Source organism: Nyctereutes procyonoides, unplaced genomic scaffold (assembly GCF_905146905.1).
Source record: "Nyctereutes procyonoides isolate TBG_1078 unplaced genomic scaffold, NYPRO_anot_genome, whole genome shotgun sequence".
Lineage (NCBI taxonomy): Eukaryota > Metazoa > Chordata > Mammalia > Carnivora > Canidae > Nyctereutes > Nyctereutes procyonoides.
Genome location: NW_026575120.1, coordinates 42,932,617 through 42,953,817, shown reverse-complemented (window position 1 = coordinate 42,953,817; position 21,201 = coordinate 42,932,617). Strand labels below are relative to the sequence as shown.

The window sequence follows — 21,201 nt, the reverse complement described above, 5'->3', positions numbered from 1 at the left end:
CCCACACGGATGCTGGTGGGTTTTTGCTTTACTTCAACGGAGATTAAAACTGTGACAAATGCGTGGTGCTGCTTTGGTGTCTCCTCGTGTGATCCTGGAGGAAGGACCTGCCGTTTGTAAATACGGGTTCACGGAGCATGACCTTGTTCTGAAATAGCCATTAATTCAGCTGATAAAACTGTTGGAAAAAGTGTAATTAGTGCAATTGGTTTACCCCACAGTTCACGAAGAGATAGTCTTATAAAGGTGTGTCGAAGTAGGAGGCATTTACTCTGCAGACTAGTTTTCCGTGGCTTTGCAATGAATTACCACAACTTCAGGGACGTAAAACATCTTTATTACTCACGGTTCCCGGGAGTGGGGGTTGGAGCCTGGCTTGTTGGTGTCCTTGGGGCCATTAGGGTCCTCATGAGCTGTCGAGGTCCTCGCGGGTGACTGGGGTTTTTGTGGGCAGCCGGGGTCCTTGCGGGGTGGCCGGGGTCCTCCCAGGGTGGCCAAGATCCTTGTGGGTGGCCAGGGTCCTCATGGGTGGCTGGGATCATTGGGGGCTGTCGGGGTCCTCGCAGGGTGGCTGAGGTTCTCACGGGCGGCCGGGGTCCTCACGGGCTGTCGTTCAGCTGTGACCAGATTGCCTGGGGCCTGGGTCTCACCCCGTCCCCCCTCAGGCCCTGTGGCTGTTGGCAGGACCCGGGTCCTTGGAGTGGCAGTGATGTGAAAATGTTGGGGTTCACACTGATGGGTCAAGACAGAATTCTTGGGGCGACTTCGGGGAAAGAGGGTGGTTTTATTAGCGTGGGGAGAGGAGCGGTGGACATAGAGCTGCCCTGGGGTGGTGACAGGTGGCTGATTATAAACCTCCAAGTAGGGGCTTAGGGACAGTGGGTGTCTCCAAGGGATTTCGGAAGCAAGGTTTCCGAGCCCGGGGGGCAGCTGTCGCTGGGGAGGTCACTTACTACTGGCTAAGGGAACCTGTGGCCTCAACCCCTCAGATGCCTACATGCTCGTCCCACATGCTTGGGGATGATTACCGGCCTGTGTCGGGGGGGGACAGGCTGCCAAGGGGTTTGTAGCCCCAGAGCAGACTCACAGGACCCCAGGGGCTCCGACCGCCTCCTCCCCTCAGTCAGTCAGCAGGGGAGACACCCGAGTCCCCGAGGGCCCTCTGCCTGGCCCAGGGGCCCGTGGGGTGTAAGCCACAAGGAAATGCCCTTTATTTTTCCCTTGTCTTTGTTCCTCACATCAGCAGGACTGAAGCCACGGTTCCTGGGGTCCCAGGGCAGCCCCCCCATCATGTGGCTCCTGGGGGCCTGAGGCAGGTTCCCCCCGCCGCGGCTTCTGGGGTCCCGAGGCAGGTCCCCCCTGCAGCTCGAGGGGTCCTGAGGCAGGTCCCCCCCTGCAGCTCCTGGGGTCCCAAGGCAGGTCCCCCAACCTGCAGCTCCTGGGGTTGTGAGGCTGGTCCCCCCCTGGCAGCTCCTGAGGTCCCGAGGCAGGTCCCCCCTGGCAGCTCCCGGGGTCCTGAGGCAGATCCCTCCCACGGCTCCTTGGGTCCTGAGGCAGGTCCCCCCTGCAGTTCCTGGGGTCCTGAGGCAGGTCCCCCCTGCGGCTCCTGGGGTCCCAGGGCAGCCTCCCCACTGTGGCTCCTGGGGTCCCGAGGCAGGTCCCCCCTAAGCTGGTCCCTCCAGGGCCAGTAGGTGGGCCTCCCTCCCCTGTGACGGAGTCCGGACCCTCCGTGGGCTGCAGCACTCTCCTGCCTTTGCCACAGGTTCCGCCCACACTCCAGGAAGGGGGGAGGAGTTTGCGGGCCTCGGGGTCCTGCACTGGTGGGGGTCATGGGGTCACATTCCAAAATGCCCCTCACATTTTCCTATTTAGGAATATTGTTGTTTTTTTTTAAATTCTCTTTCAGGTAATTCCATTTTCAAAAATGACGTGCACGTGTGTGTGCACACCTGCAGGTATAAACAGGCCTTTCCCGGGAGGACACAGTTGCTTATTCACATGTACTAAGTTTCCAGGGCACATTCGGGTCAATAGCAATGAGTCTACCTTTGCAAACAGAGGGCAGAGTCCCTTTCCGCGTTGTTGTAGACACGGCTTTTGTCTTTTAGGCCCCCAAATCTCCAAAGCCTCCACCTGTCCCTGACCTTGGTCTCTCTCAGGGTGGCGAGAGTTAGGGTGAGCCGGTTAAGGCATGTGGTTAAAAGAAAAACCAACGTGAAAGCTCTAAACGTTTAAATGACACAGTTTCTTTTTGTTGTGACCCAAAAACCATCTCTACGTGCTCATATATTTAGGTCTCTTCCCAGAAAACGAGTCGTGCACCTCTAGCTTCATTATCTCTGCGTTAGATTCATGGCAGTTTGGGGGTCACCACTGGAACGGTTGTGCCGTGAGTCCTTATGAGGTGCAGCACGGTGACTCTCTGCTGTGGGGAAAAAAAAAAAAAAACTATTTCTCATCGGCTTCAAACTGATAAATCTTAACATCTGTATATTCGGCGAAAAATTAAATTCCATACTCAATTTGTTTTGCTATGAAAAGGGCAGTATCGCAAGGAGAAGACGGCGATGTCGGCGGTGTGCAAGCACAGCAGTGCGCACTTGTGTGATCGCACGACGGGGAGCCTTGCCCACCAACGCATCGCCATCACCACATACCCATCCCCGTTTTTTACGAGCTTACCCCACGCCCCAGGAATTCGGACGGCTGTGTCCTCACTTGGTTCTGCAAGAGACGAGAGCCTGCAGAGCGTCGTGTACGTGGTCCGTTCTCCAAAACAGAGTGGCCTTCACGGGGCGCCGGGACACGGCACACAGGCCCTGCGGAGAACCGGCCCGGCCCGGGGCAGGACGCAGGGCTCCTAGGAGGAGGCACCGCGGGCAATGCCCTGGGGAGACCCCCGCCCCCGCCCCCCGCCTCCAAGCCAAGCACATACGTCTGGCTTTGCATCAGAAAGGTCTATTCTTACGTGTACATTTCCCGATAAAAATCAAGATAAATGTGTCGTTACTGCGAGACACCATCAAGGAAAATATTGAAGCCCAGCGCGATGGGGTTTGTAGGAGAGGAGGCTTGGGGACGAGTGGCGGCCGAAGCGTGTTCTGACCTGGGGCCACCCCCCAGCTGCGGCGCTCGGGGTGACACGGCCCGGACTGCGCATGACCGTCCTGCGTGTCTGGGGCAGGAAGGGGCGAGGTCCCACTCTGACCACGGGAGCAAAGCAAGCGGCGCCAAGTGACGCGTTCCGGACTGACCAGGGTCACACACCAACAAGGGGCAGACATGCCCGTGAAAGCCACGTGCTTGCCTTCCAAGGGCCCGCGCGTCCTCTTGCCACCTAACGCGGGTGGCCCCGCAGACACGAAGACACAGGCACCTACGGGGTTTGGCGACTCCCGCTGAAGCCATGACATGCTTCACTTCTGTGTGGCAACATGAGAATTGCCTACTTGGGAGCGGAGCCCACCCGCATCGTGCTCCCCGAGCTCCCGGGGACGCCACCGCGGGCACGTTGGCCACTTAAAGCTCGTTTCCACACGGCGTTACGTGATTTCCCCAGAGGTTTCGTTTTGTGAATTATTATTTTTTGTTTTATAATTAAAGATGCCTTATACTTTGTTGACAATTTGTCAGTCGACACATGTTGCTATTTTCATCTTTTGGAATGGGGGGTGTACTGCTCGCCGCCGGCACCTTGAGAAAGACAAAGGGAGCTTGAGAAGGGTGACATAAATAACTTAATTATAAAGATTAAACTAAAAGTGTGTGACTTGAGAGCACGATACATGGAGGCTGACGGATGATATCACCAGATGCTATAAAATCTAACATTTTATGGGAAGAGTGACGACGGAATTTTTTTTTTTTCTCATTCTTCTTTAGGGGAAATAAACAGTAATAATCGTTGTATTAGTCAAAGGCATAGATACATTGTTTTCACAAAAGGTCATTCATGGGGAGATAATTGCGGAGACTTCTGTGCCTTGTCACGAGGGCAATGTCGGGTGATGAATCACAGGTCAGTTTATTTCTGGATTTTGATTTTTCTTGCATGTATGATGGTATTTGTAATAATGCCATAAAAAGAAAAAAGAAAAGCTTGAAACCTGCTTAGATTCACAATTTTTATTTTTCTCCACTGTATGAATTTTTACATAAGGACATCCGAATGTTTGGGTCTTTACAAGATCATCATTCTTTTAACTAAGTCAACCTTTCAGAACCCAGTGATAGGAGGATAATCCCATCTGTTAAATTCCAACACAAGCTCTTGGATGAAGATGTGAAAAAAAAAAAAGCTTGAAATTTCAGCTCAAGATTGACAAAGACCCTGGGGTGACCCACCGAACCCACAGAACAGCCCGGCAGGCAGGACACACGTAGTCCAGGGTCTTAATGGTGAAATTGGAGCTGAAGGGATGCACCTGCCTGTGTCTCTGGGGACGGGGAGTGAGGCTCTTGCCCGCATCACCTGTCGGCTGTGGGAACTCTCCTATCTCAGCACGTACATCATTTCTTCTGTAAATAAGTCATGGTTGTTGGACGCCCTTAGTTCCAAAATCCTATGACGCTGGAAACCATCAAAAGATATTTTACTAAAAAAAAAAAAAAAAAGATATTTTTACTGATGAAAGGGATATAGAATTTTTCTTGTGATAATTTTGACAAAGTTTACCTTTTAACTCTCTAAAATAGCGGGGTAAGTGCAGACTTGCGTGTGGGGTATGGGAAAAGAGAAGCTGACCCCAGTGTCGGTGGGCTCGGGGTCTGTTACCTACGGACCTGGGGAGACAGGGCGGTAGATTTGTAAGGGAAGAGACGCAGGTGTCATTTTTGCGTAGTGGGGTCTTGAACACCCCTCGGTGCTTGGTATTAGGTTTTTAGTCTTACTTCGCTACGTAGCACAGATGAGAGGTGAATGGAGGCAGACTTTGCCCATTGGATGTTGCATCCTCTAAATCTGAGGTGATGCCGATAAGAACGGGTGATGGGGTAAAGGTGGAATCAACAGATTTTTAAGAACCTCTCGTTTACGGGACTCCGGTGAGTTGGATTGTAAATGAGATGAAAGGAAAGGACGGCGGCTGGCGACTGAGTTCTGGCTGGTGGTGCCAGCCCCGACAGTGCTAAGCTCCGCAATGAAACAGGGCGCTTGCTTGGGGATCCCAGGATTTCTGAAGACAAGGTTTTACCATTAGGTTAATCAGAAACCGATCTCCTTTACCAAACAGCAAGGAGATTGAGCAGGAACACTGCCCCCAGGAGAGAATGTGGGGTTCAGGGTTAGGTGTTGGTGGGGTTAGTCTGCAGCCGGTGGGTCGATCACCCGGCCCCGTGGCCCGTGGGCTCGAGCCGTGAGGTCTGGCTGTGCAGCAGCCATGCCTGGAGTCAGGTGTCCAGACGGTTCTCTACAGTTTTGGGTGATTTACTGAAATCTGATATATTCTCCATCTCGGTCAATGGAACATCAGTCGAGGAGCCAGATTATACAATTCCAGAGGTGGCTTATGTGCAGGCAGCATGGCGCTCTCTTCTGGAAACTTCTAGAGGTAGGTAATGCCGGCCAGCATGAGATAAGGCCTGTAAGAAATGGGACTTTGGGGAGAGGTTACCTATCTTTCCTCCTGTATGATAATGAATATGAAAGCTAAGAAGTTGATCGTTCCTGTTTATTATTTCTTTATTAATTTGAATGTATAATCATGTAACCGTTTTTTTTTAAATCATAAAAGACAGATGCCCAGACCTAAAGGAATAGATTGGCTCTGATAAAAAATACAAATGAACAAATCGTTCATCAGGAAATGTAGGAAAATATTCTGCTTCTACTCAGGATCTGCGAGGCAGTTTTCAGGCTATCAAAGACACCCGGAATTTCTGTTGTCGGTCAATGGATCATCATCAAAGTAAACTCACTGCGACCAAAATAATACCATTTTATGTACCTAATTCTAAGGACTTCTGTAGTGAATTTCACATAGTAGTAATTTCATGGAAAAGAATCTACAAAACATCCATTTCATTAAATAAGTATGTTATCACACATACACATATGTGTTATCACATACATACACACAAGAGTACGTAATGAGAGCTGATGCGATTCCCTCTTTGGAAAATTAATTTGTGGCCAAATATGAAACCAGGTAACTTCCATTCAAAGTTGGTTAAATATACTATTGTAACCATCCCGAAGCTTCATTAACTAGATGTTTCTGACTAAATGCTATTTTTAAGTCTTCCCAAACTTTGCAAACATTAAAATGTATGAGAATCAAAAAGACATGCATTTAGTGTCATGATTTTAATGACACTTAGAAATCTTTTTCTTTTTTAAGATTTTATTTATTTATGAGAGAGAGAGAGAGAGAGAGGCAGAGATACAGGTGGAGGGAGAAGCAGGCTCCGTGCAGGGAGCCCGACACGGGACTCGATCCCTGGTCTCCAGGATCACGCCCTGGGATGAAGGTGGCACTAAACCGCTGAGCCACCCGGGCTGCCCCACTTAGAAATCTTTAGAAGCTTAATAGTTTATTTGAATTAAAACTTCTTACTAACAAGTGGCAGTCATAGAAGCACCAGTGAAACACAGTAAAGTGAGTACATTTCCGTGCTTCTATTTTAATTGCCCAAGGCCTCGGATGATAAAATACAGTGTTCACGATCCTATCCCTGTCTTCAAAGAGGTGAGTTTTTAGATGGAGTAATAAAGTCTATGTGCAGGAAAACATTGGAGGATAAGAAACATGTGGCCCAGCAACTGTCATTCATTTTGCAACAGGACTGTTAAGAAATTCAGGAAGCGTAGGGCACGCAGGAGGAATAGCTAGGGAAGCCTGGACAGGGGGGACGGCGAGGGCGGCCTGGACAGAAACGGGCTGCACTGGGGCTTCAAGGGCAAGTAATGCGGAGGCCCAGTCAGGCCTCCAGCCTGGGGACCGGGCACAGGAGAGGGTGACAGGACTGTGACAGGGCTGTGGGAAGGTGTCACCTGGCGTCGAGGCCGATCCAGCCAGGACATCCCCTCCTGCACCTGGCGGCCTTCTGGGGGCACCTGAGGGAGGCGGGGACCAAAGCACAAAGTCAGGAAGGAAGGGTGGGCCCGCTGAGAGCGCGGGCCTTCAGAGATGGCTTCATGGGAGCAACAGAAAGAAGGGCGTCGTGTGTCCGGAGGTGATGGCAGTGAGGGTCCGTGAGAGCAGCTGGGCTGGCTGCATGGACAGGGCACCTGCTGGGGACGGCGTGAATCCTCAGGTTCGGGTCAGCTCACAGAATTGTTTGCCTACCTGTCTCCCTTTCTTTAGCTTTTGGGTTTTGCACCCAAACTCTCAGCGAGGGAGACTTGGCAGCCACGGGTTGGAGCCCCCCAGGAGCAAGCGGCCCTCTTGGTGCACAGGCTGAGGCTGCACACTGCGGTCCCTTGGCGCGTGGGGCGGGCTGGCCTCGCAGGTCCCTGGAGTTGGGGGGGAGGCTGGCCTCACAAGGGAGTCCTCTGAGAGAGCCGAACATGGGACACGAGGATCCAAGGTGCTGCTCAGGGCATCCGGCCAGCCGGTCCCCTCATGGTGGTCTGTTGTGGATGGGGTCCCAGCTGGCCTGTCGTGGGTGGATGGGGTCCCAGCTGGTCTTTCGTGGGTGGATGGCATCCCAGCTGGTCTGTCGTGGGTGGATGGCATCCCAGCTGGCGTGTCATGGGTGGAAGGGGTCCCAGCCGGTCTGTCGTAGGTGGATGGGGTCTCCAGCTGGTCTCGTGGGTGGACGAACTTCCAGCACAGGGGCCCCGGAGGAATGCGGGGCTGCTGTCCATCCCGTACATTTACATCGCATCTCCCCAGGGGAGCTCCAACTGTTCTCATAGATGTTTCCTTTCAGGGATCGGATCAGATGGGAGTCCCTGCACCCCAGGGGCGGGAGAGCGTAAGGGAGGGATATTGCGCTGGTGGGAAGGGGCGCGGCCGGGGCTGAGGAGGGAGTCCAGGGCTGGACCTGGTGGGGGCCACTTCCCAGGGCTCAGCGGTCCCCGCCTCCCTCCTGGGGGAGTGGCCCTGCCCATCCTCAGGCTCTTGGGGCTCAGAGGGCGTGGGCCCTGGGCCCCTGGGATGTGCGTATGGACGCGCCTCTGGTCCCCATGGGGACCCTCACTGGGAGAGAAGTTGGCCCAGTCATATTAGGAGCAGAGGAGGACTAGAGGCCCGTGGACTCCCCACAATGATTCTCATTCATTACCTATGAGATTTTGGGGTGGGATCTGGTGAATCCCCCACAGCCGAGAGGCGACCGCACGGCCCCCTGTGGTCTGTGGGCACCGGTCTGGGTGAGTCCACATCCTGTCCCTGCAGGAAGGTCTGGAGCCCCTGGCAGGTCCTCCCAGCATGAGCAGGGGCAGGGCGTCCACGGTCAGAAGCATCCCCCACCCGTGCCTGTGTGGAGGTGTGGGGCTTGTGCTCCCACAGGGGCCTGACCCCAGGGCACCCCTGGGTTTCCACGGTGGCCAAGCTCCTCGCTCTCTTACTCAGGACCTTGTAACTCACTGTCGTGTAAGATGATTTTCCGGGATAGAAGAGAGGCATAGACGGAACTGTGGAGCATGCAGCAGCACCGCAGGTTCTGCAAACACCCCTGATAGCAGCCCTGCGTGTTGACAGCCGTCTTCATGGAAAGACTCCCCTGGAGTCAGTGCCTCATTGTCTCATTTGGTTCCCAAGTGCAAAGAAGACCCTGAGGTCCCTGAGTGGAAACAAAACATTAGCCACAGTTTGTAGATCTCTGCTAAAGCATTACTGAAAAATTAAATGTTATAGACATTGGGTTTTAGACAATGGGAGTTAAGATGATGTGCTGAAAAATCCATACTACTTTTCCCAGTTTTCACACCATTTTTCATTTCAAGGATCAAAATCTTCCATAAGGAATATAGCAAAAAAAGTCATGAAATTTTTTTGCCACTAAAAATAATTATATTGTTCAATTTTGTAGGAATGCTCAAGTTTCTTAAAGAAAACATTGCTGAAAGTATATCTTGGTGTTTAAAAATGTGTAATCATATAAGAGTATGATCAAACTGTATTTTAACTGTGGTATTTGTGATGAGTTTATTAGTAGATGTCTTTGACTTGCCACTATATTGATGTTTATTTTCACAAAATAGCAAGATCTGTGCTTAATCTGGCTCTACTTTCTTCCCTGTTTTGATATCAAATTAGTTAAGTATAAATTGCTAGAGTTTTCAGTTCTTCTGAACTTCATATATGAACGTACAGATTCTTCAGGATTGCAAACTCCTATAGCTAAAATTTAAATAAATCAACAATACTTAAATTCTTGAAAGAGTTTAGGTGTTTTAAGCAATTAGCAAGTGTCAGAGTTTAAAATGAAAACATGCCGAGGCTTTTTTTTTTAGACATATTATTCCTGAGGTCCCCGCCCCATCCCAGAAAACAGTCTTTTTCAAAGAGAAAGTTACTTCTTAAAAAAAAAAATATTTATTTATTCATGAGAGACAGAGGGAGAGGTAGAGACACAGGCAGAGGGAGAAGCAGACTCCATGCAGGGAGCCCGACGTGGGACTTGATCCCGGGTCCCCAGGATCACACCCTGGGCCAAAGGCAGATGCTCAACCACTGAGCCACCTGGGCATCCCAGGAAGTTACTTCTTAAACTATTGTGCATATAAGAAATAGAGTAGCTACCACTCTGTCTGGAAATAGATTCTGAAAATAATCAAATCACATTTCATGTAGTTAAATGTGCTATATTGTTGGCTGAACTCATCTGGCTGTATTTCTGGATATCCCTCTGTATACATGTGTATATGTGTATGTTTTTATCTGTAAAGCTGACAGAAGCATCCACAATCAAGCATGGCGTGCTGCTTGCGGTCACCTGTGCACCCCTTGGAAAGTACAGGTGGCTCATTTAGAAGCAGCCATATTTCATACTGTGTGGCTGCCTATAAATGGGTTGCCCTGTACTCGCATCCTGTTTTCACAGAAATCCTGATGAAGGACCTCAGACTCCAGCTTGGTGAACTCTTCCAGTTGCCACGTAAAATGTGTATCCATTCTGTTCTGCGTAAGCATGTGTTGATGTGGTAGTAGGACTTCCAATCAAAAAGCCCTAAAGGGTGAGGCTATGCCTATATGTTGAAATAGGATATGATATATGAAGTGCTTAATAAGTGTGCATTGAATTAATGAATGGATGTCCTATTAATTTGTCAGATGTTAACTGTTGTATATTATTTGTCTTCCTGTAGAGATTGTGAGCTCCTGGTGAGCCAGGACTGAGATCAATTGATTTTATATTTTCAGCACCTAGCAAAGTATCTGAAATACAGTAGGCACTTTACAAATACATGTTATTTAAGTGATTTCATAGATGAATTAATGTTGTAGGTTAGAGAATAAGATTTTACAGATATGTGTTCTCTATAAGATTATCTAAGTGATCTAATTCTTTCACTAAAATGCCCATTAATATTGGGTCAAAAACAGAAAACATATTAGATAATTATACTCATATATTTTTATCAATTACTACACTACTATATGTAAAGTATTAGCCTTATCATCAGGTAGAAATCATAATAAAAATTACATTTTATAAAAATAATAATGATAGCTTACCTTTACAATTAAAGTAGTCATTTATTAGATCAACACTTTTGCTTAAAACTAAATATGTAAAAGACATGGATAATCTGAACAACTGTGAGCTTAATACTATGGTAGAAGGAGCCATATTTATAAAAATTTATAGAAGTTCCTATTTTTTTAATTATTCTGTGCTCCTCCAACAATTTATCTCTAATATAAAAATAAGTGATACAACAAACCACGGAAATAATTGGAAAAAATAGAAAAGCAACAGAAAAGAGGGATAGGGCAGTGCTGACAGCACAAACATGCAGTAGTAGGATTGTGTCCATGTGGATCCATGGTTTCCAGACCATCTCTCTATTGCTCAGGTGCTCGTTATAGTCTGTCGCTATTCATTATCGTGTGTGATTACAGTACTGGACAGTAAGTTCCATGAGGCCTGGCATTGTCTTGTACCATGCCCCCCAAATGTTCAGAGCATGTTTAATTATTTCTAGATGAAGTTGTTGATGAAGGACTTTCTGGTTTTTCCTGGATCTTGCACTGGTTCATCATGAGATGGCACCACTATTAGGCCTTGTGATGTTTCTCATCTCCCTCATGCCCTTTGTGAGCTCTGTGCCTTCTCTAGTGTCCCCGCCCCATTACAGCCATCCCTTGGCTGCTGCCACTCTTCTCAGGCTCCACTTGTATGATGGCATGTTTGCCTGCTTTGTACACACGTGACTTTACTTCACACACTACCCTGCATCCCACTGCTGCAGCCTACCCTCGGTGCTAGGTAAACATCACTAAATTTTTCCTGCTTTCCCCCCTCACTCCAATCCATAGTCCATAGTACCTCTGATTCTCTCTTTGCAATGCTACCAGTAACTGCCAGGAGCTTTCTTGTGCAGAAACCTGTTTCCCTACCCCACCCCTCTGCATACTCACTCTCTCTATGTGCCCCAGGGCTGAGGGTGGCCCTTTCCTGATACCTACTGAAAATTGTTCTGCATCCCAGGATGTGCCACATTCTTCCAAATGCTCACATGACTGTGAAGACATTCTCTGGAGACTTCTCTGGTTCTATAACCACCAATGCCTACCATCCTTCTAGATGAGCTCCATTATGTCTCCTCTATAAAGCTGAACCCAACCTCCCTGTGTCCTTCTGCACCTCTCTCAATCTTCCCATGAACCTTTGCCTTAACAAGTATCATATTTCTTTTAAAATATTTATTTTCAGGGCATCTGGGTGGCTTACTTGGTTAAGCATCTCCCTTTGGCTCAGGTCATGACCCCGGGGTCCTGGGATGGAGCCCCAAGTCAGGCTCCCCTCTGGGCAGGGAGCCAGCTTCCCCCTCTCCCTCTGCTGCTCCCCCTGCTTGTGCACTCACTCACTCTTGCTCCATCTCTCGCTCTCTCTCTGATAAATAAATAAATAAATAAATAATCAATCAATAAATAGATAAATCCTTTTTTCCAATCTATTTTCTTACCTTTGTAGGTAAGTAGACCATGGAAAAAAGGGCCCTGCTCCATGCAATTCTACTCATAGTACCTAACAAGTTCCCTGACTCTTAAGTCACAATCTGTTTTAAAAAGTTATATAATGTGCTGACTGTAAGTTCTTACCACAGCGTATGAGTTAGAACAATGTTCATTAGTTGGCTGCATTTAAAAACTAATTTGGTGTATTAAACATTAGTGAAGACTAAACAGCACAAATTCTTTCATGGAGTGTCAGTAACACCTTGGGCCACTGCACAGCTCTGTGCAAGATCAGACTACATTCCACACTGAAGACTCACTTTGCATGTATATAATATATTTAGAATTATAAAATATTTCAAGTTTGACTCCTGGAATACTTAGATGAGATTACCTTGCTTGATGATGTCTTTGTGACGTAGTTCATGAAAACCGAGGTGGTCCCAGCAAAGGAGGCAATTGCTTATTTTGGTTATCTGATTTCCATTCTGGCTGTCAACAGGCTTTTTGATATTTCACACTGGAACTTAGGAAGTTACTTTTCTGTTGAGACGTTTTCACCATCCTGTTGGAGAATGCTATTTTGGAGAAATTCAGAGTATCTTCCCACAGAATCATGAAATAACAGCAATAGTAAAACAATATTTGGGAAAAATAAATAAATGAGGAAAAAGTGGCTGATAAAAACTCAATTTGAAAGCAGTAACAGGGGCAGCCTGGGTGACCCAGCGGTTTAGCACCTCCTTCAGCCCGGGGCCTGATCCTGGGGAACCAGGATCGAGTCCCATGTCAGGCTCCCTGCATGGAGCCTGCTTCTCCCTTTGTCTCTGTCTCTGTCTCTGCCTCTCTCTCTCTCTCTCTCTCTCTGTCTGTCTGTCTCTCATGAATAAATAAATAAAATCTTTAAAAAAAGAAAGCAATAACAGCTACAGCTAAAACACTACATCGATGTATAATTTCATAAATAACAATTTAAAACTCAAAGGCAAGCACGCATACCTCACCTAGAATTTCATTCCTAAGTAATGAGAGTTGTGTTAAAACAAGAAAAAAAAAAAAAGGAATCAAACATTTCAGGAAATTCACTGTTCGTGAACTTTCCGTCTCTAGCGAACCACCAAACTAACCTGAAGCAGGGCTCTGATGTCAAACCACACTTGTCTCCAGATGACTGCTGATCAAGAAGGGAATAAAAATATATGTAATTCAATATACTTCTTTTTACTGAACGCAAGGGTGAAAGTGTTTGTGTGTGTGTGTGGTGTATGTTTTGCTTTCTTGCTTTTGGTTTTTTGTTTTGTTTTGTACATGACAGCCTTCCTCATATTACCACGGAGATTCCTACCGGAAAGCATATTATTTAAATCAAAACAAGTATCGGGTATAATTATATGATGACAGACTTCTATAAACATTTGAAACTTTTTCAGTTGCTCATAGAAGATACCAGAGGTTCATAAACAGCAAGCACTGAGGCCTGCTGAGCTGCGTTCTCAGGGCTCGCCTACACACGGAGGCACCTTCCCAGGAGCTGTTTAGACAGAGGCTGGAGGAGTCCCCGGGGCTGCAGGGCTGAGCGCTCAGCCCCGAGGTGTAGAATGGATTAGGTCTGGAGCAGGTTCTCATCTCACACGAGTGCTGTGCTGGGAAGATAAGAACTGGACCAAACGCTTGAGAGTTAAGTGGAAGTGTCTCATGACGCTAATATTTTGTTAGATGTTCAAGATATATGGAATTGAATCCTTCAAAAATACGGAGACTGAGTAAATCCTGCACAAGATATGGAGTCGTCATCTTCATCAGCCTGATGTTTACAGCCTGTTCGCACCAGAACCTTTAGTTGAAAGCATCTTGGCGATTTATAGGACTTAAGAAGAAATCACAGAAAATAGAAATAAATGGAATTGCTAAATAAATTCAACACCATTGCAACTCTTAGTAGATAATGTTTTGAAATAAATGACTTCATCTTTTGTAAAGGTTCAGTGGTAGAAAGAAAACACAGAATCGGTATTTGCTGCACTGATCTGCAGGCTGGTGGCTTTGAGATAGGAAAGATCTTCTCTATATTAGCAGCTATTATGACTGATCATTTTAAGTGTTTTAGATTCCGATTAGAATGGAAATGTCTCTTGATTACAGGAATATCTTTGTCGATCTAAAGACAAATCTAAAAAAAAAATGTTTTTGAGCAATTTTTGGTAAATGACAGGAAAATCCTTTCCTGAAACGGACACGGACTTAGCATCGGAGAGTTTTACTTTGCTGCTTCGGACTGCTGCGTTATCCACCAATGCAACTTTCCCAATGTTTAGAAGCAGTATTGAAATCTTTGGGACACAATGATATCAGGACTCCTTGACCCCAGAGCGAGCAAAACTCAGTCGAAATGAGTTTTATTTGATGTGCTGAGAGAAGTAACGGAGCAGGGCCATGTCTCTGGTGCTGGTTGACAGACTGAAGCCAACAGTCAAACTGGAGAGGAAATTTTGAGTTCCTGAAGATCTTTCTCTAGTCCTTTGCAGACACTGATCAGTCGCACTCTCGGGGCTTCCTCCGGGAGTAACCGTCTATGATTCCAGCCAGAACTAGGGATTAATTATTGAATCGCGTGAGCAGTTTTGCAGGAACAAAGTTATCTTTGTGGGACCGAAGATGGGAATTAGACTATCCAAATACCCTTCAACTTTCTGATAGGGAAGAGGAATGTAGTTCATACAATGACGTGGGGTAGGCCTGGAGGCCTTGGGCCTACACTGAGGAATCGAGTGTAGAACTTTTTCTCAATAATTAATTTCATGATGCCATTGAAGACTTAGGTGAACTTTTGAAAAAATAATAGAAGGCATCATAAGAAAGAAGGGAACACAGCTATTGGGGAGAGTAACTATCCTTCCAGAAATAAGTGGCTCCACATCTCTGTGTAACAGAATGTGGCCTTAAAAAAAAAAAATCAAGATTAAATGATAGAAAAAGCTATGAAACAGGATATTTCTCTCATAACTTCAACTCAAATAAAATTTGATAGACATTTTTATTGGTACATCTTTAATTGTTTTCCCTTTAATTTTTTTTTTTTTTATCCAACACCAGAAAGGTTCTAATGTAACTTTTAGTGCAGAACTTTGCCTGCAGAGCTCAGGACCAGAAGGTAACGAGAATGTGCGGGAGTCATACGGGAAAGCCAGGGTCATCCCTTCACCGACAGAGGCACACATCTCCATCGGGGATAATCTTGTATGATGAAACACTTCTGTGTAACCCGCGTTCGAACGACTGGTTGTGAGATGGAAGGTCTTGGGCAAGCCTGGCAGTTCCTTCGTCCAGGGCTGCATCCCCCCCACACACACACAAGATGCGTGCGTTTCAAAACTTAGTTTAGAAGCATGAGGTGGAATTCGCCAACTTTCTGCCATTCTGAGTCTCGTGAAAGCCTTCACCAAGAGTTGACAAAATCATCTAGCTCTTTGTGATACTCTCATCTGATCTTAACAATCGGATTCAGGATTTTAAACATCTCCACTTTCAGAATATTTATTCATTCGACAATCATTACTATAAACTTTAAAAAAAAATCCAGATTCCTGGTGCTTCTTGAAAAATCAGAAGCTTGTGTCACAGGAGGTGCAAATTTTCGTGGGACAGCAGGTCATCACTGCCTCCAAGGGTCTGCTATCACCCACGGACCTTGCCGTTCAGGGGTGAGGCCTGCACGACCCATGAGAATTCAAAGCTATCGTTGCTTGGACAGATTCCGTAGTTTACCCAGCGTCCTGTCACAAGGTGTGAACAGCTGGGGTATGCACCTGGCTCATCTTTATAATTTGCACACCTGGGTTATGTCTACTGAACATGTTCGACGTGATGTTCCACCGGCATCTGATACTCAGATACTTCATCTGTCTTCGAAATAGTGAAGCATTTGAGATGTTGCCTCTCATGACAGATGGGGCCCTCCTCCCGCGTGGCCAAGGGAAGCCCTCACCGCCTTGCTGGGTTTTCTCCTACAGGCCGGGGGTGGGTTTCTCAGTTCCTCACACCCACGCCACATGGTTTGAAAGAACTCAGATGTCCTCGCCGCCAACCAGGAACTACAGGAAACAAGAAAGACTCTCCTTACGCTTCTTCTTTCCATCTGTAGAAAGAGAGGCTCAGGCGAATCCATCGGGAGGCCTTTGTAATGCTTGAATCCCACTGTCGCGTGCCGACGCCGATTCCCAGCTTACCTTCTCCCTTTCCCCTCGGTGCGTTGGTACTTTGCGGTCAGACCAGTGCGGCCAGTATCCGCACGGGCCCCGACCCCCCCTTCCTGCCTGCCTCCCCTTCCTGCTGATTTAAAACACCCTTTGGTTTTGCACTAGAATCGATGATATGCCCCCATGTTCTTTCCTTCTGGGCATCCGAACTAAAATTACTTGCTTGTCTTAAATAGATCAGAGTCCTGGTAAAGGTACGGTTGGTGGAGACTAACACTCTACAGAGGGAAACTTCTGGAAAGACTTGTCTTAGCAACTGCACATCAGTGACCACATGTCATTTTCCCTCCCGTATCCAAAGTTACAGACCTGAATCCTGACTATGCGGAGATCAGCAGGGTGCGATTATGTGGTGAATCGGTGTCCTCCATGGAAGCCACCTAAGAGTGCAAGCTGGCAGGCAGACTTAGCAAGAATCACTAGTCCCTTTTCTCTTTTCTTTTCTTTCTCTTTTCTCTTTTTTTCTTCTCTTCTCTTCTCTTCTCTTCTCTTCTCTTCTCTTCTCTTCTTTTCTTTTCTTTTCTTTTCTTTTCTTTTCTTTTCTTTCTTTCCTTTCCTTTCTTCTTTCTTTCTTTCTCTCTTTCTCTCTTTCTTTCTTTCTTTCTTTCTATTTCTTTCTTTCATTTCTTTCTTTGGAAAGGAAGAAATCAAAGTTAGGTGGAGATAAATGTCAACACACCACGTGGTGCATGAAGTTTCCGGCTCTACTCTTGAGAATGGTCAAAATTTGCATCAGGATATGAGGAGAGAAGCGTTAGTGTAAGACTTTCTCCACAGATGCCCTTAAAACACTGCCTCATGGGCAGCCCAGGGGTCTCAGTGGTTTAGTGTCGCCTTCAGCCCAGGGCGTGATCCTGGAGACCCGGGATCGAGTCCCAGGTTGGGCTCCCTGCATGGGGCCTGCTTCTCCCTCTGCCTATCTCTCTGCCTCTCTCTCTCTCTGGTCTTTCATGAATAAATAAATAAAATCTTAAAAAAAATACTGCCCCACATGAAGCCCACATAGAGCTCTAAGTTCTGCAGAAGTTAAATCTTCATTTCAGTCATCTATCCCTTCGAGTTGGAGAGCTAAGTTGGGGGAAGCCATTATAGCGATTTGCTTCTGAGGATCGCACGGTGCGTGGCATTAGCTGCCTGTTGCCCCCGTCACGTGCGCCACAGGCATGTGGCAGGTGGAAAGTCACAAGCCCGTCTTCTGTGAGTAGGAACAACTTCCAGGTTCTCCCTGAAGCTTAAGATCTTGGAGCTTCGGAGGAGGTCGGTGTGAGGGTGGTTGGCTCTTGACCATGGGCGAGAGTGAGGGTGGCAGTAGGACTGTGGAGAGTGTCCCAGGGGCAGGCTCGGGCCTCACAGGGAAGGGATGTGGAGGCAGAAAGGGCTTGCAGCTCAGTGACAGAAGGCTTTGAGGCTTTTTTGGAAAGGGTTGGGAGGGTCTTTTATTTTTTCCTTTGATATAAAGAAGTGATGTTTTTAAATGAAGAAATGTGTGGTGTGGATATTTAGGTGTGCTGCTCCCTCTTCTCTTGAAGCAGTTTGAGTAAAGGAAGACTTGCTATAAATGCTTCCCTCCGGGGCCCTTGCTTTGAGACGCAGCTTAGGCTTCCTCCTCTGGCTGCTGCTGCTTTCTGGTGTCCTAGCACTTCATGGGCTTGGCTTGGTTGGAGAGGAAAGGGGTGTGCAGGGAGAGGAGGAGGCTGTTTCCACAAACCGCCATGATAGGATAGAGATTTTTTTGCCCCGAGAAAATGTGCACCCAGTGACTTGGGCTGGGGTTGTCTCCAGGGAAAACTGAGACTATACTATGAGAGTCCCACATAATTCCAGCATGTCTGCAAGGCAATGCGGACTAGTAGGTGGCATTTGGAAGTCTTCGGAAAGAAGATTCTCCTAGTAAGGAGTCATAGAGAACTGTAGACATAGATTCTCCTGTAGACATAGATGAGAACAAGTAAAATGATCAAACCTCGTGTAACAATAAACAGTCACCAAATAAATGAAATCAAACGGAGACCCACATCTGCCTTTTCCTTTCTAAATTCACAATCTTTTTTTTCTGTCCACGCCGCCCGGGGCACACGATGACCTGCCCTGCTTTGTCTTTATTGGCCGTTTGTGCACCTGCTACCGTGACTTCTGCTCAGTCTTTCCCCTCCTTTCTCACAGGTTTCGACCTGGTGAAGTGCGAGGATCCAGGCACCCCCAACTATGGCTATAGGATCCGAGACGAAGGCCACTTTACTGACACTGTGGTTCTGTACAGCTGCAACCCGGGCTACGCCATGCACGGCAGCGACACACTCACTTGCCTCAGCGGCGACCGCAGGGTGTGGGACAAACCGCTGCCCTCATGCGTGGGTGAGTTGGGCAGACCCCCCCCCCAGTCCCCCCACAGAAGCAAAGTTCAGGGCCCGGCCGCAGGTGCCGGGGAGAGGCCGGGGCCTCTGCTGCGCTCAGCGCTCGCTTCCCGCGATTCACCCAAGACAGCGTGTTTCTGTGGTGTGGGTTTCGTGTAAGAAAGATCTCCCGGTGCTGTTTTACAGAGACCGTAAGCACAGAGTTACTATGAGAATCATAACGTGAGTGTTTCATCGCTTTATATTCTTGACCTGAATTACGTCCTGGGTAATGTCTTCCCGTCAGGCTAATACCAGGGAACAAGGAGAGGAAAGAAATGATGGAGACAGACAACTGTACATTTTTCTCTCTGGGGCTAGGTATACAGTGTGGATGTGATGGTTTGGGCTTTTGTTTTTAAAATAGCTAAACCAACCCCTGTGGGTCCCGGAGTGAATCCCCTCAAGTGTCGGTGTCTCTTGCAGCCGAGTGTGGCGGTGAGATCCACGCAGCCACGTCGGGGCGCATCCTGTCTCCCGGCTACCCTGCTCCCTATGACAACAACCTCCACTGCACCTGGATCATAGACGCAGACCCGGGAAAGACCATCAGGTACCTGTTTTATGTTGGTTTCAGGGGATTTTAGAATAGAGGAGCATCTTCAATTTTTGTAGTGGGGATAATAGTACATCTATTGTTTCTGAGAAGAAATGAAAACACATAAAGGGGCACATAATTTTTTTGTTAGCTCATATGCTTACTTTGGAGTGCCTTTGAGAACTTGAGTTAAGCCATCTGTAAAAAAGAGATAAATAAATGTATGCTAGCTTTTGCTGCGTAACAAACAGGCCCCCAAATCTAGTTGTGTAAAACAAGTGTTTATCTGCCCACGACTTGTGTTGCCTGGGCAGCTCTGCCCCGGGGCAAGCTCGACAGGGTGATGGCCCAGGATGGCATCACTCGGGTACACAGACTCAGCTGGACACTGAGGAAGGCTGGGGCCTCTTCACATCACATTACTGTTCCTTCAGGAAACTAATTATGGTTGGAAGGTTTTTGACAACAAGAGACAACACACTTTTCAGATATGGGCTTGCATTCATTTGCTAATGTGCCATTTGCCAAAACAAAACACATCCATGAGATAAGATTCGAGGGAATATACTCCACCCCTCACTGGAGAGAAAAGCAGAGTCCTACTGCAAGGGGGCGTGCATACAGGGATGGGGAGAGTATGTGGCCGTTTATAACATACCAAAGTAAGTTTGAGGTAGGCCAAGAAAGCATTTCAGTCTAAAGTTACACACAAGAAAGAAAATCTTATTAAAAAAATCACAGAAAACTGTGTTAACATTTCAAAAGAAAGTGCTGTGTTTCAACTGATGGTTCTCAGTTATTATGGTAAATTTTTATGCCAATAAGTAAACCAGCAAAAAGCAATCCTTTTAAAGGAAATTTTCCATGTTCCAGTCAGGAGGCTGTTGTCAAAAACCATAGCACATAAATCAAAAATAATTTTAAAATAAGTTGTTTCTTGATTATAGTTCTTGACGAACAAGAAGAGAGCCTACCGTCCTTTGCAGAGCCTCATAAAAGTTTTCCTACTTTGATTAGTTCATCCCTTTCATTGCAGTTGTTCTGAAATCTATGTACAAAGTTAATGTTTAAAAACTCTGCCCTACTCCCCAAAGCCCTACCCCCAGCTCTCTGTTCCGTTGTCTGCACCTGTGCGCCATTTTGCCCACGAGAGACTAAACGGCCAGTGCAGCCCCCTCTTCAAATACATGAAGTTGAATTCAGCAGGAGGTCAAACCCAGAAAACCTCTTTCTGGGGCAAGTGAATGGATAGATGCATCCACAAACCACTGATTTTTTTGTCCTTATTAGCAAAAGGAAGCTGGGTAAACCTAGTGGTGTATTTTAAACAGACATGGGGCCACCATACTGTGGCTTCATAACTTGATAACAATAATGGAATGAAGGCCAAGGGGAGATGCATGTTCTATCCCATGACACTCTGTTCCCTTCTTTTGATATCTGTCCTCTGAAACCCACCTGCTCTCTTTGAAGTCATGACATGAGCATCTTACCAAACGAACATGGCACAAACTATTACCATTTTCAGACCACATTACTTAAGAGGAGGAACTTTAATCCTGTATATAATGCAACAGCTTATTTTATAATAACTATGTTAAAAATAAATGTTAGTCCTTGGGGCATCTGGGTAGCTCAGTCGGTTAAGCTTCCTACTCTTGATGTCAGCTCAGGTCATGATCTCAGGGTTGTGAGATGGAGCACTGGGTTGGCTCGATGTTCAGGATGGAGTCTGCTTATCTCTCTCTCCCTTCCCCCACCACTCTCTCTCCCTCTCAAAAATAAATAAATAACATCTTCTTAAAAATAAATAAATAAATAAATGATTTTGGGTCCTTAGTTAAGATAAATGATTAAGTAGATATTATTGATCTTTTGAGACAAAAATAAGGTGTATTTGAGGAGTAACAATTTAAGAATCTGTATTCTTTATGGAAATCAAT

General features: G+C 46.9%; 1 protein-coding gene across 1 annotated transcript in view; it reads left to right on the top strand.

The window, feature by feature from the left end:
- Nucleotides 1-21,201, top strand: part of CSMD1 (CUB and Sushi multiple domains 1) — a 1,869,885-nt gene that overhangs the window by 1,560,531 nt on the left and 288,153 nt on the right. Inside the window, 2 exon segments of the mRNA XM_055335505.1 lie at nucleotides 18,491-18,682; nucleotides 19,147-19,273. Coding sequence (XP_055191480.1) covers nucleotides 18,491-18,682; nucleotides 19,147-19,273 — 319 coding nt within the window.